At 45.5% G+C, this 14,566-nt stretch overlaps 1 protein-coding gene across 1 annotated transcript in view; it reads right to left on the reverse strand.

The window, feature by feature from the left end:
* CCDC3 (coiled-coil domain containing 3) overlaps nt 1-13,118 on the reverse strand; it is a 162,350-nt gene extending 149,232 nt beyond the window's left edge. Inside the window, exons 1-2 of the mRNA XM_063930464.1 lie at nt 12,424-13,118; nt 3,685-3,850 (exon numbers count right to left, since the gene is read on the reverse strand). Of these exons, the coding sequence (XP_063786534.1) occupies nt 3,685-3,850; nt 12,424-12,800 (543 nt within the window). The 5' untranslated portion in view covers nt 12,801-13,118. The remainder of the gene's footprint in view (nt 1-3,684; nt 3,851-12,423) is intronic.
* Nucleotides 13,119-14,566: the final 1,448 nt, after the last annotated feature.

Consider the following 14,566-nt stretch of genomic DNA (forward strand, 5'->3'; position numbering starts at 1 on the left):
TTAAGTGTCCTGTAAATGCACAGTGCTGATGATGCAGGCGGCTTTACAGGGGAGACATTGCCCAGCAGTCCCAGATCAGCGCAGCTTTGTGTGTCAGGGCGCCCAAACGCTGACAGGGAGTGAGGGAGAGAGAGAGATGCAGCTCCAGAGCGGGAATATTAGCAGTAAATGACGCCCTGGGGCTGGGGGAGGGGCTACAGGTCAGAGCCAGATCCCTTTGCTGGACTTCACCACCGGTACTGCGGGCCTTAAAGAAACAGAGTTATGCAAAAATCCGACCTGTGCCAATGCCCTGGTGGCCTAGTGGGGTCCCTGCACGGCCAGTGTCCACGCCAGCGCGCACGGTCCGCCTCCCAAGGACCATGCCGGATCGCGGTTTGCAGTGGGTCCCACCTGGGGGACCCTCTTACCTCCTCCTTTCAGCGGCCACACGATCCCGGAGAGCAGCGGTGGTGTGTGTGTGCCCTTATGAGAGAACCGGAGCCCCCCTGTAGTTACCCAGCAAGCAGGGCACGGGAGTGTACAGCGCTGCGGGGAGGTGAGGGAGCCGCAGCATGATGTGTCAGAATGACACATAGCACTTTTAAGAAGACTTTCTGAAGTCTTCTTTCTTCACTTGAAAGCTCTTTTTAGGGCTGCCCAGCGCAGCCCTCCCTGTTGTTAGCCTGCACTGCAGGCACCAACTTACAAACTGAGCTCCTGTGCAGGGAGGCGGGGTTATAGAGGAGGCGCTGTGCATCTTGGTAACAGTCAAAGCTTTTAACCTGTTGGTGCCTCGGGTCAAGATCCAACTCTACACCCCGATGTTATCCCTGTGGAACCCCAGTGTAACCCACTGCAGAAATCAAGAATATTTCTGAGCCAGAAACTTTTGAAAAGAAGATGAGCAGATCCACAGCCCTCTACAGGAAATGTTTTCAACCAATTATTTCTACAGAAGTAGAGTTATAAAGCATTGACTGGAAGGGGTGAACAAACTTTGGGGTCTATTCATGAAGCAGTGAAAGGAGTGGAGAAGTGAGCCAGTGGAGAAGTTGCCCATGGAAAACAAGTGGAGTTAACATTTAGAAAGTGCATCCCTGAGTTTGCAGGAAGTGAGGCTGCTCTAATGAGCGCCGGACTGCTGATAAACCACTCCACACAGGTAATGGGAGCACATTTAAGGGTGGCCACCTGAACAGCTGGCACGAATAAGTACAAATATCTATCGGCACCACTAATTTATTGATGAATAATTAAGCGACTGCTTTGAACTGTTTCATGTCAAAAATACCTTTTCTACTAATTATCAGACACGCTGTTTGATCTCCTGCCTGGCTTATTTTACAGAGTTGAGAGTTTAAACAAGCATTAGGAGAACCTAATCTATTACTGATTAATACTCCAGTGACAATAATAGACTCTATTTATTCCTTTCTAGCTCTACTGACATGGTATAAAGGATAGTTCATTATCATTGATAGCACCACCTATCAGGATTATGAACAGTCTTTTTATAATTTTGCATTGTTGTATGTTTCAAGTACACACACACACACACACACACACACACACACACACACACACACACACACTAGTAGAGGTCTCTATCATCAGGGTCATCTTAGCTTGCTCCCGACTTTGACGTTTGTTTTTCCCGTCCTCCCCACCCCACCACCCGCTCCACTTATTGTAACCACCCACCCCAACTTCTCTGCCTCTCATCCCCCAACCCCTGCAGTGTGAGCTGCTGGAGGAGCAAAGTGGACCCTGGCTTTCATTGCGCACGCATTGTAGAGATGGGACAGACCTTAGGAAATCATTATATTGATTTTTTTTTTCTTCAAAATGACAATACATTTTACATTTTATTGATTTTTATTGATTTGTTGTTATGGAAAGTTGAAATGGAAGCTTGGGGTGAACTAGAATTTCCAACATATTAGTATATCCGCATAATAGTAAATAGAGGCCGTAGATGGCCCCTGTTTACTACGGAAGATGAAAAAGAGTTATTCGTTTTTTTTCTGAAGCAACAAAATACATACACAATCTTGCCAGTTCCTTGCATCTTTAAGGTTCTATCATATACAAGCAAATAGACAACCATTTGAAAAGGCAGACTTACTATATAATGGCTTTTGTTGTCAAGAAAATTATAATGCATAAACTAATACAAGCAAGAAAATATCAGCACTAACTGATTCCAGTTCTTGGACAAGTAATATTTATAGCTTAATATTTCACGATAAGTGACAGATCAGGCTACAGTGCAAAGGAAGCAAGAACAAAATTGCAATAGATTAGGATGTGGTTTAGGGGGCAGGGTCAGAAGGGGACAGAATTTGGCTTTATTTCAGGAAAGAATTCCTACAGTTAAAAGCCTATAACAATTAAAATCTTAGTTTCTCTTTCCACCAGTAAAGGACTCATCATGTTATGCGATATATAGCAAATTACAAGTATATGTAAACTTTAATAAAAATTTGTAAAGGATTATTATGTAGTGCAGTATGCGGATATAACTTATTGCTTACCGAAAGAGTAACTGGAAAGTTGAAGCTCAATATCAGAGTCCGTAATGGCCAAACCTTGCACTACAAATTTATGATATATTATATTACAGTACATGAATAACTTCCTGGCCCCTATGGACACTTTCACACAGGCCTTTTATTTAGGGCATTTTATTCCATCCTGAAAGGTGCAACATTTTGAAGCTTCCACAGCACAGAGTAGTGTATTAAATGCCTCACTTGTAAGAACACTGCACATGAAGAACTGAATGAGAGATTATTGAAGATCCTGTAGTACCATTTTCAGTGATTGTAAAGTCTCCTTGTCAATGGGTTGCTTTCAAGATGAATAGGAGGGCTCCGCGTACACGTTTTTAGGGGGGGATTCAATTGCTGTCTATGTGCCATTTACATACATATAAGCCAATTACAAAAGCCCCTAAATCACCACTTATTTTCTTACACATCCCTATGGAACCAAAGGCCAACTTGTGATGTAGATAGAAGCAATTTTCTGTTCCAGAACATTGTATGGAATTGAACTGTTTCTTATTTGCAATTTGACATTAAATATACTGTACTAAACCCCCAACATCTCCGTCCGGAAATCACCGGCAGTTGGTGTGGCTCTCCTATCTGAATTTTGGACTGTGCTGCAGCCTTACCTCTGGAGCCGCCACTGATCCTCAGCATTAAATAACACAATACATTAAATAAATAAGTACGTACTGTATTTCTGTATAAGGTGGAGTATGAGATCTTTTTTCATCTTTCCACCCGACAGATATTTGAAACAGACAATAGGGGTAATTCCAAGTTGATCGCAGCAGGAAATTTTTTAGCAGTTGGGCAAAACCATGTGCACTGCAGGGGAGGGGGGGGGGCAGATATAACATGTGCAGAGAGAGTTAGATTTGGGTGGGGTGAGTTCAATCTGCAATGTAAATTGCAGTGTAAAAATAAAGCAGCCAGTGTTTACCCTGCACAGAAACAATATAACCCACCCAAATCTAACTGTCTCTGCACGTGTTATATCTGCCCCCCCCTGCAGTGCACATGGTTTTGCCCAACTGCTAAAAAATTTCCTGCTGCGATCAACTTGGAATTACCCCCAATGACATCTCCAAGAACAGTACTCAGAGACAAAATCTACAACTTGTGAGTGTTTGTGATTCCAAATCAACCTTACCCTACTGTCTTCTTGGCTTTCCAGCTCATACATAACTTGCTGTCCTTGAGAACAGTTGGAATACTGGAAAAGACTGGAAAACAGTCTCCAATTGTCTTGGGTATCTGCAAATATTGCATCCTGGAAATTCACTCCATGTGGAAGCAAACTGTAATTGTCATCCATTCTACAAGAAGAAAAAGCAGTTTGGCTCATATACATCATTTTCAGTTCATAGGTATGATGAATAAATATGATTGATAACACTCAATTTTCCAAAGCAAACAAATGGAGACAATCATTTTATGAGCTGAACCATATTTGGGTTAAAAATAATAATAAAAGAAATGAGTATATAACAATAAAACCTTTAGTGATTTATCAAACCTTCTAAAAAGGAAGTGGAGGTATTGCCAAGTACAATATTACGTACAAGTTAAATGATAGTCAGAATCTGATTGGTAGCTATGGGCAACACCTCCACTAGTTCTTTTCATAAGGTTTGATAAAATGTAATTAGTTCTTGGTGAAGAGACTAAGGCGGTCATTCAGATCTGATTGCTGGGCTGCGATTTTTGCTGTCCTGCGTTCAGATAGTTGCCACCTACAGGGGAAATGTATTTTCGCTGTGAAAGTGTGCGATCCTATGTGTACGCCGAGCTGCTAAAATTTAGTGTGTGCAGTCTGTGCGCAGCCCAGGACTTACTCCTCCAGTGCGATAGAATCAGGCTGACATCAGACACCCTCCCTGAAAATGGGTGGTCTTCTGTTTGCCGGCGGTTGGGCTCCCGGCGCTCAGTATACCGGCGCCGGGAGCCCGACAGCCGGCATACCGACACTTATTTTCCCTCGTGGGGGTCCACGACCCCCATAGAGGGAGAATAAAATAGTGTGGCGCGCGTAGCGCGCCACCGTGCCCGTAGCGTGGCGAGCGCAGCGAGCCCGCAAGGGGCTCATTTGCGCTCGCCAAGCTGTCGGTAAGCCGGCGGTCGGGCTCCCGGCGCCGGGATGCTGGTTGCCGGGAGCCCGACCGCCGGCCAGCCGTAGTGAACCCCTGAAAATGCTTGGCCACGCCTGCGTTTTCCCGAACACTCCCAGTAAACAGTTAGTTACCACCCACAAACGGCTTCTTCCTGTCAATCACCTTGCGAACGAACGTGCAAATGGATTTTCCGCACCATCCCAACGCTGACCGGCGATGCCTGCTGTTGTTATCCGACGCGCGTGCGCATTGATGCGCTGTTATGACCTGATCGCTCGCTGTGCAAAAACGCACAGCAGAGATCAGATCTGAATGACCCCTTACACATTGCACAAATAACCCGGTATCGACCTGGCATATTGCCGGGTAGACACGGGTCAGTGTGCGGTGTGAAAGCGCCAAGTCCGAATTCCTGGGTCGCCTGACCCGGTAATTCAACCCGGGTTATAAGCTTTGTTATTCCCGGATTGAATACCGGGTCAGTGGCTGCGTAAACGGATTCCCGAGTCGATGCGACCCATTTACTAGATAGGGAGAGGAGAGCTCATCTCCCAGCGCCGCCTCTGCCCCCGCTGCCAGCTCCGCCCCCCGCCACTATAGCAACCGACTCGACATATTGCCGGGTCGGACAGCCAGCGAAAGGGGTAGGAGAGCCTCCGATGCCGGATCCCACCCGGGAAGGACCCGTTTCCAATTCTCGGGTGGGATCCGGCATTGGAGATGTGAAAGGGGTATAACACCGCTTTCACACTGCATCCATAATCCATGTTATTGCCGGGTTGTTGACGGACCGATCTGGGTCGAGGTGCAGTGTGAAAGCACCAAAGTGAATATCCCGGGTCGAGCAGCCCGGTCAACCCAGCTTAAAAGAAGGGTTAAACATGTCGGATCCAGCTCGTTGCGCAGTGTGAAAGCCTCGGACCCAGGATATTCAACCCTGGTCTCAGAAAAATGGGCTGATTGGCTGTTTATGTGTCTGCTCTAAGCAGTCCCCAGCACCTCCTTATATTTTCTTTGAAACCTCATCAATGTGAGCCAGAAAAGTCCATTTAAAATCACATCACAGTGTTTAACATGGGTGACCCGAGTTCAGTGTGAAAGGCACCTACCTAGGAATAACCCAGGTTGGAACTGCAATGTGAAAGGGTCTGAGCCTGCTCGGACCCGGGCTCAAATGCCAGGTACGACCTGGGTTTGCGATCTGAAAGCGGTATAAGAATTAAGGGTATAAACTGACTGTGTGTAGGGGACGGGTCCATATTAACATATTAAGCATACAAATAAGTAACCATTACATTAATGTAATACTATTGTGATTTTTCATGACCGCCACACTGAAAGTGAGCATAATAATGGATGCAAGCTGGCTAGAACAATTACAAAAACAGCAACTGTCATTTATTATTATTCAACAATTATACACTTAACATTATACTATACAGAAAACAACACAATTGATTCTCTATCTTTTTACTTTCGATGCTATAAGTGGGAACAGAATTTATTTTGTAAAAGGATATCTACAACTGTACAATATGTGCAGTGAGGCATTCTACAGGGAGAGTAGAAAACCCTCCTGATCCATTTGAGAAATGCAGGGGATGTGGTGCAGCAAATCACATCTTAACAGATTGCCATTAATTCCTGCATGATTGCTGGAGGTGGAAGGTCCACAATGATGAGTTTCATGGCAACCAGGTCATCCCCAATCCCACCTGAACAAGCCCTACTCTGACAGCACCATAAAAGAGGATAAGTATGATTAGTGATGAGCGGGTTCGGATCCTCGGGATCCGAACCCCCCCGAACTTCACCCATTTTACACGTGTCCGAGGCAGACTCGGATCCTCCCGCCTTGCTCGGTTAACCCGAGTGCACCCGAACGTCATCATCCCGCGGTCGGATTCTCACGAGATTCGTATTCTATATAAGGAGCCGCGCGTCGCCGCCATTTTTCACTCGTGCATTGGAGATGATCGTGAGAGGACGTGGGTAGCGTCCTTTCAGTTTCTATGTTCAGTGGGCTGCAAATTGTGCTGCAAATATCTGTGCTCAGTGTGCTGCTAATATCTGTGCTCAGTGTGCTGCAAGTGCAAATATCTACGTTCTCTGCCTGAAAAACGCTCCATATCTGACTGTGCTCAGTGTGCTGCAAATACCTGTGCTCAGTGTGCTAATTGCTTTATTGTGGGGACTGGGGACCAGCAGTATTATATAGTAGGAGGACAGTGCAGAGTTTTGCTGACCAGTGACCACCAGTATTATACGTTCTCTGCCTGAAAAACGCTCCATATCTGTGCTGCATTGTAGTATATAGTAGGAAGACAGTTCAGAATTTTGCTGACCACCAGTATAACTATATATATAGCAGTACGGTACAGAAGGCCACTGCTCTACCTACCTCTGTGTCGTCAAGTATACTATCCATCCATACCTGTGGTGCATTTCAGTATTGCACAGTTTGCCGACCACCAGTATATAATATATAGCAGTACGGTACAGTAGGCCACTGCTCTACCTACCTCTGTGTCGTCAAGTATACTATCCATCCATACCTGTGGTGCATTTCAGTTGTGCACAGTATATATAGTAGTAGGCCATTGGTATTGATACTGGCATATAATTCCACACATTAAAAAATGGAGAACAAAAATGTGGAGGGTAAAATAGGGAAAGATCAAGATCCACTTCCACCTCGTGCTGAAGCTGCTGCCACTAGTCATGGCCGAGACGATGAAATGCCATCAACGTCGTCTGCCAAGGCCGATGCCCAATGTCATAGTAGAGAGCATGTAAAATCCAAAAAAATAAAGCTCAGTAAAATGACCCAAAAATCTAAATAAAAATTGTCTGAGAAGCGTAAACTTGCCAATGTGCCATTTACGACACGGAGTGGCAAGGAACGGCTGAGGGCCTGGCCTATGTTCAAGGCTAGTGGTTCAGCTTCACATGAGGATGGAAGCACTCATCCTCCTGCTAGAAAAAACTTAAGAGTTAAGATGGCAAAAGCACAGCAAAGAACTGTGCGTTCTTCTAAATCACAAATCCCCAAGGAGAGTCCAATTGTGTCGGTTGCGATGCCTGCACCTCTTTTTTCTTTCATTTTTCTTTGCATCATGTGCTGTTTGGGGACTATTTTTTAAATCTGCCATCCTGTCAGACACTGCAGTGCCACTCCTAGATGGGCCAGTGTTTGTGTCGGCCACTTGGGTCGCTTAGCTTAGTCATCCAGCGACCTCGGTGCAAATTTTAGGACTAAAAATAATATTGTGAGGTGTGAGGTGTTCAGAATGGACTGAAAATGAATGGAAATTATGGTTATTGAGGTTAATAATACTATGGGATCAAAATGACCCCCAAATTCTATGATTTAAGCTGTTTTTGAGGGTTTTTGTAAAAAAACACCCGAATCCAAAACACACCCGAATCCGACAAAAAAATTTCAGGGAGGTTTTGCCAAAACGCGTCCGAATCCAAAACACGGCCGCGGAACCGAAACCAAAACCCGAAAAAATTCCGGTGCACATCACGAAGTATGATGCATGGTATGCAAAGCTAGTTACTGCATATTTACCACGGACCATAACAGTAGCGGACTGCCAGCTGTCCTCCCATGCTATCACTATCTCAGTATTGCAACAGCATATATGATAAACAAGAACAATGAACATTCAAATAAAGCATTTATTCTTATTACAACTATATAAAAATATGTATCTGTAAAAAAATTTAAAAAAATACTTGGCACCAGGTATAGGTCATATGTGGAACCAGACAATGCTGGTGATGAGGGAAATCTATGCTCTTGGCTGCTGGTAAGTCATTTTATTTGTTAAAAAACTTGTGATGAAAGAAAGTCTGTCTTTTGTGAACGACTTAAATACGTCCCAGAGACTACAGTATACCAGCCCACCTCTGGCTTATGTTATCAGATAAAGGGAGTGATTCACACCTGATCGTAGACGTGTTAAATTTAGCACATCTACCATCAGTTTCTCTGACACGCAGGGGGATGCCTAGCACAGGGCTAGTCCGCCTCACATGTCAGGCCCTGCCCTCCCCCCGCACGGGTGTGATAGCACTGCACGGTGGCGATGCTTTCACGCTCGTCAAGTAGCTCCCTACCTGCGCTGGCAGATGGCTACACGCAGCGTCCTGGCTGGCGTAACGCAGCCGCTGCAGCCTGCCCCCGCTGCAGTCCGGACACGCCTGCATTGTCCGGACCATGCCCCACCAACGGCATTCAACCGCCGTTGGCACGCCCCCTCCCGCCCTGCAACCGCCTCTGCCTGTCAATCAGGCATAGGCGATTGCACCAGTGAGATGCTTTTGCGTGCGCACTCTCCAAAGGACTTCAGACTGCGATCGCTGCCGTTGCAGTGATCGGGTCTGAATTAAGCCAAAAGGGTAATGCTGAAAATCCACAGCATTACAGGTAGTAATTAACCCATACTTCCCTATAGCATTATCATGGTCACCCCTACCGCCACCCCTCTGTTATGCAAAGTCACAAATTGTGGCATTGTAAATTGGGGGGTGGGGCTATGATGACACAATACAATAAAGTAGTAGGAGGTTGGATTGTGATGGGCGGTTTATATGTTTTCAGCGAGTTCCATCACATTTTTCCACCTGCCATAAAATCAAGGTGCACTTGGTTTCTGTAAAGATAGAAATGGAGGTCTGCACCTTAAGCATGCTAGGAGGACCACATACAGTATGTGCACAACCAAAGTGATATGCAGTGCACACTCAGTGGCTTCATACCGTAACTGCAGGTGCAGGCTTTTGTTCATACCTCAATTAACCGTACACCTGACTCCTGCACTGCAGAGCTCTTTGCAATGTGCATTATTTAATAACCATGGTAATATATGAGCTAATAACAAGCAGATATGTTTCCATTATCTAAACTACACTAGATCAATGGTTATGGATCAATGGGTTGACCTTAAAAAGGTCGACAGTGTCTAGGTCAACCCCAAAAGATTGACATGCACATGGGTGACATGGGAAAAATGTCGACATAGTAAAAAAATAGACACATAAAAGGTTGACGTGAGTTATTTTGGGGGGGAGGGGTGTAGTTTTCTCTGTAACATGACCGGGAACCCCAATTAGTGCTTAGCATCCCCTTGCATGGCTCGCTGCTGCAGGCAAGGGGCCTCACTCTGCTACCGCTGCTCTCTGCACAGGTTACTAGTCCCAGTTGTAGTCCATGTGGATGGTAAAGTATGAAAAAGTTGAAAATATTTCTTTCTTTTTAAATCAATGTTGGCATTTTCCTGTGTCAAACTATTGTCATGTCGTCATTTTAACAATGTCGACCTTTTGTCCATGTCGACCAATATTGGTCGACCTATTGACTGTTGACCTAAATAATGTCGACCTAAATAACGTCGACCAAACATCTGGATACCAGATCAATTATGTGCAACCAGTTATACTTCATGGGCCACACATGCTCCAATCATCAAAGAGTTGCACATTATGTTTAAGTTTGGATATTAAATAAAAAATAAACAAAATGATCTTGGGCATTTCATATCGCTGTTCCCTAAACATCCCAACATGCTGTTCATTCTCTACAAAACTCCCTACATGCCCTCTGACCTATACTTACATATGCACTGCCCTTCAAATGCCCACTTGTCATAAAATGCCACCACTAGCTATAAAACACCACTCACAGCACACACTTGTCATAAAATTACACATGCCTGCAAACCACCAGGGTAGATGCTAGAATCAAGTTGCCTAAAGGACTTATGACATCAGGGGAGGAGCCACATCACCAGGGGTAGGAGCTAGGCCAGTGGGATAGTTCTTCTACTATCCACGATACCAACTACTACCTTTAGTAACCCGAAGCGTGGCGAGCGAAGCAAGCCCGCGAGGGTACATTTCAGGTACCCTGTTCGGGCATGGCTCTTCCCCCTGGTGACGTGGCTCCTCCCCCTGGTGACATCAGAGGTCTCTTACCCAACTTGGATTTAGGACTAACCAAACCACCAGCGGCCATGAAATGCCACTCAACTCACATGGGTCTGGGGTTGAAAATGTTCAAGGTCCTATTTTATATGGTGCCCTGAAGCTGTAGCTCCATCCACCACATTGTTAATCTGGCCCCAGAGCTCACACTTGACATGCCCTTAAGTGCCCTCAGATACCCACTAGCCATAAAATAACACTCAGACCTCCCAACTACTATAAATACACCCACGTGGCTTCAGATCGCACATGTACTCAAAACTCCCACAGGTACAACTCATATTCCCCACCTGTTATGTAATACCCCCCAACATGCCTCTTGACCCCCCTCCCCACAGACACCATGTAACTCAGAACTCACATACCCTTCTGTATCATGCCACTCAAACTCCCACTTGCTGCCTAATCTAGTAACCTAACTATTGCCTAATAAGTACTTATGTTTAGTCATGAACTGATAAAGAATGGATGTAGACCATGTGGCCACTCACCCCGCAAACTGTCCCGACAGTGAACATGCCATCCCTAGTGTCATCTTAGCGTATAGACACACTGGGCAGCTGCCCAGGGCCCCAGGATTCTTGGCGCCTTCCAGCAGGACATGCTGATGCCTCCAGAGCTTCTTTGGAGGCAGTCAGAGAATGCTGCCTAGCTGCTGTGATTATGAATTATACGCAGAGTGGCCATACAGCATTCTCTACCTGCCTCCCAGCCTGCAGTCGGATAGTAAATGGCTGTCAACATGCTGACTGGTGGAAGCTTGGAGCTATCCACCAATTAGAGTGTTGACAGACATTCGCTGTATGGAAGCATGTGAAAAGTTGGTGCGGGGCCGCAGAGTGGATAAGTTATGATTTTTTTGTTTTTATTTATTCCCATGAATAGGTGAATAGGGGCCCCAGTGTATTGCTTTTGCACAGGGCCTACACTGCTGTTAAGATGACCCTTGCCACCCCCCAGCCTAGCACCTAGGGAGAAGTAGTACACCCCTTACAGTAATGTCATTAGAGAATACATTGTAACTCCCCTTCATTCTCTGGTGGGCTATTCTCTGCTATATGATATAGCAATATGGGTAACATACATAATTAGTGTAAATACACAGTAAGCAGACATGCTTTCATTGTCTATTACAGTAGTTCTCAAACTGTGTGCCATGGCACCCTGGGGTGCCTCAGGACACTTGCAGGGGTGCCCTGGGTTGGTTGTCCAGAACCAATTCAAAATATTTATGGTCAATGTAATAGGCAAAACCAGTGCTGGTGGCTGCCAGTCATAACATATGTGGCCAAACAGAAGCAAATCTTGTCCCTCACCACACAACTGACCCCAACGATGATATATAATAAAACAATGTTCTTAATATAATATTTATTTTTACATTTCTAATTAAGAAGTTTTTGGCCTAGGGGTGCCGTGAAAGAAATTCTGATACTCTAGGGTGCTGTGATTCAAAAAAATGTGGAACCACTGGTCTATTACATTTGATCAGTGATAAGAGATATACTTCAAGGGCTACATGTGTGTCCCTCAAACCTTCAAAAGAGCTTCACATTGCCCTTAATTTTAGCGACATCCAGTACAGCAGAGAATGAGGATGAGAATGAGCTGGGGACCAGAGAGGAAAGCTTGTCGCACAGCCTTTTACCCATCACTGCAAAAGATCAATTCATGCTATGGGGTGACAGCACTTTGCAATGTAACATTAATTACTAGAGCCCACTACAACTTGTTTATCATTTTATATTACTCTAAATAAATGAAAGCTTGGATATTACCGTACTTACCTGAGAAAGAAGAAATAGGAGTGATTCTGTACTACGGTATATGAGTAACAGTCAAAGTATCCAAGTCCAGTAATATTCAGCCTGGACCCTGCGGGTACCTCCAGCATACTGCCCCATCCCTGGTCGCAGAGCAATTCAATCTCAGCTGAATAGAAGAAGACGCTGTCTCCCGATTCATACTGCCAGGGCAGGTAGTTGTACATACTGCTAAACAGGCTGCTGTGCGTTTCTTGGTGGACAGCCAGCACCTTTGCATATAGGATAATCTGAGCCAGCTCTGATCTGCATCCCTCACTCAGGTGTCTCCAGTCAGAGGACAGCTGACAGCCCCGAGCACCGCTTCCCAACAGCACTGCAATGAACACAAGACGAAGCATGGTGGACTGACACAAGTAGAGGCTTGTCACTTTCCTGACACCTAAATGTGGGGAACAATGTTTTCCTTAACGCTAAAAAGTTTACACAAAACTTTTAAGTTCCATTGTTCCTGGCTGCATGCAGTGATGACGGATTGGTCTGTGTTTCCTCATATGCCGGCTATATGGCGCATAGCGCTGCCTAATAACATCAGTGCACTGCAAGGAAGCGCTCAGCCGCCCGGCTCAGCTGCAGCACAAGCTCTGGTTGCCGGTTACAGAACAGATCGGGTATAAGATGCCATCTCTGCTGCCCACGCCCCTTTCCTTATGACATCACAGAATACGTTCTGGGGCGTGGCCAGAAAGCTTCCCCATTCCCTAACTGCAAGCACTACAGTGCTTATAAATACACAAAGTGGCCATACAGACGACAGTATTTATAAAGATATGTACTAGTATTATACAACGATTATCATTATCCAGATGACCATTATCATTTTTTAACCTGAATATTTCATTCATTTGATTGTAATTATGTTCAGCAATATTGACAGTTATTATTGTGTTGATATGGCTAATATGTCGACATGCCAACAACTGGAAAACGTCAATGGACAGAATGTTGATATATGCAATGTCAGCATGGTGAAAATTTCGACATGTTTGTTACATACTTGCCTACCTGACCCTCTCCATGAGGGAGAAAATGCTCTGTTCCTGGACTTTCCTGGTAATGTATGATTGCCATCACCTGTGGTGAAACACCTTTCTTATCAATTAACTAGCTCCCCACAGGTGATGGCAATCATACATTACCAGGAAAGTCCAGGAACAGAGCATTTTCTCCCTCATGGAGAGGGTCAGGTAGGCAAGTATGGTTTGTTATGGTTAGCCTTAGGGTTACAGAGAAACTGACAGTAATAAGGTGGTAGCTTACTAGCCCGTTGCTCTTTCTTCCGCTAACACCGGACAGATATCGCAATGTTTAACCGACGGTCATTATCGCAGTATCCAATTAAAGGCCGTTTTTATAGGGCGAAATGCCCTCACAGTGCCAAATACAAATATGACCACAGTGCCAGATACACATATGCCCCACAGTGCCAGATACGCATATGCCCCCCCAACAGTGCCAGATACACATATGCCCCACAGTGCCAGATACACATATGCCTCATGGTGCCAGATACACACAGAGTCAGACTGGCGCATGTAGGGCCCACCGGGAGAATACAGTGGTAGAGGCCCATGTTTAGGGGTGTGACCAGTCTCTCGAGGGGGTGTGCCCAGCCACCACATTGGTTTGCCTAACCATTTTGCATGGATTGGTCCCCTAGATAAATATGTACAGTAAATACTGTAGTGCATGCATGATAATGTACTAGATTAGTAACAGCACAGTCTGAAATCTGATCCCTAGAGGAGGGGGTGGCCCCCCAGGCAGTAGGGCCCACCGGTGGTTTCCCCCATACCCCTGTGGGCCAGTCCAACCCTGGATACACATATGCCCCACAGTGCCAGATACACATATGCCCCACAGTGCCAGATACACAACTACACCCACACTGCCAGATACACATATGCCTCATAGTGCCCGATACACACATGCTCCCACAGTGCCAGATACGCATATGCCCCCCAGCAGTGCCAAATACACATATGCCCCACAGTGCCAGATACACAAATACCCCCACATTGCCAGATACACATATGCCTCATAGTGCAAGATACACAAATGCCCCCACAGTGCCAGATACACATATGATAACAGTTTTAATGCCTGT

Source organism: Pseudophryne corroboree, chromosome 6 (assembly GCF_028390025.1).
Source record: "Pseudophryne corroboree isolate aPseCor3 chromosome 6, aPseCor3.hap2, whole genome shotgun sequence".
Taxonomy (NCBI): domain Eukaryota; kingdom Metazoa; phylum Chordata; class Amphibia; order Anura; family Myobatrachidae; genus Pseudophryne; species Pseudophryne corroboree.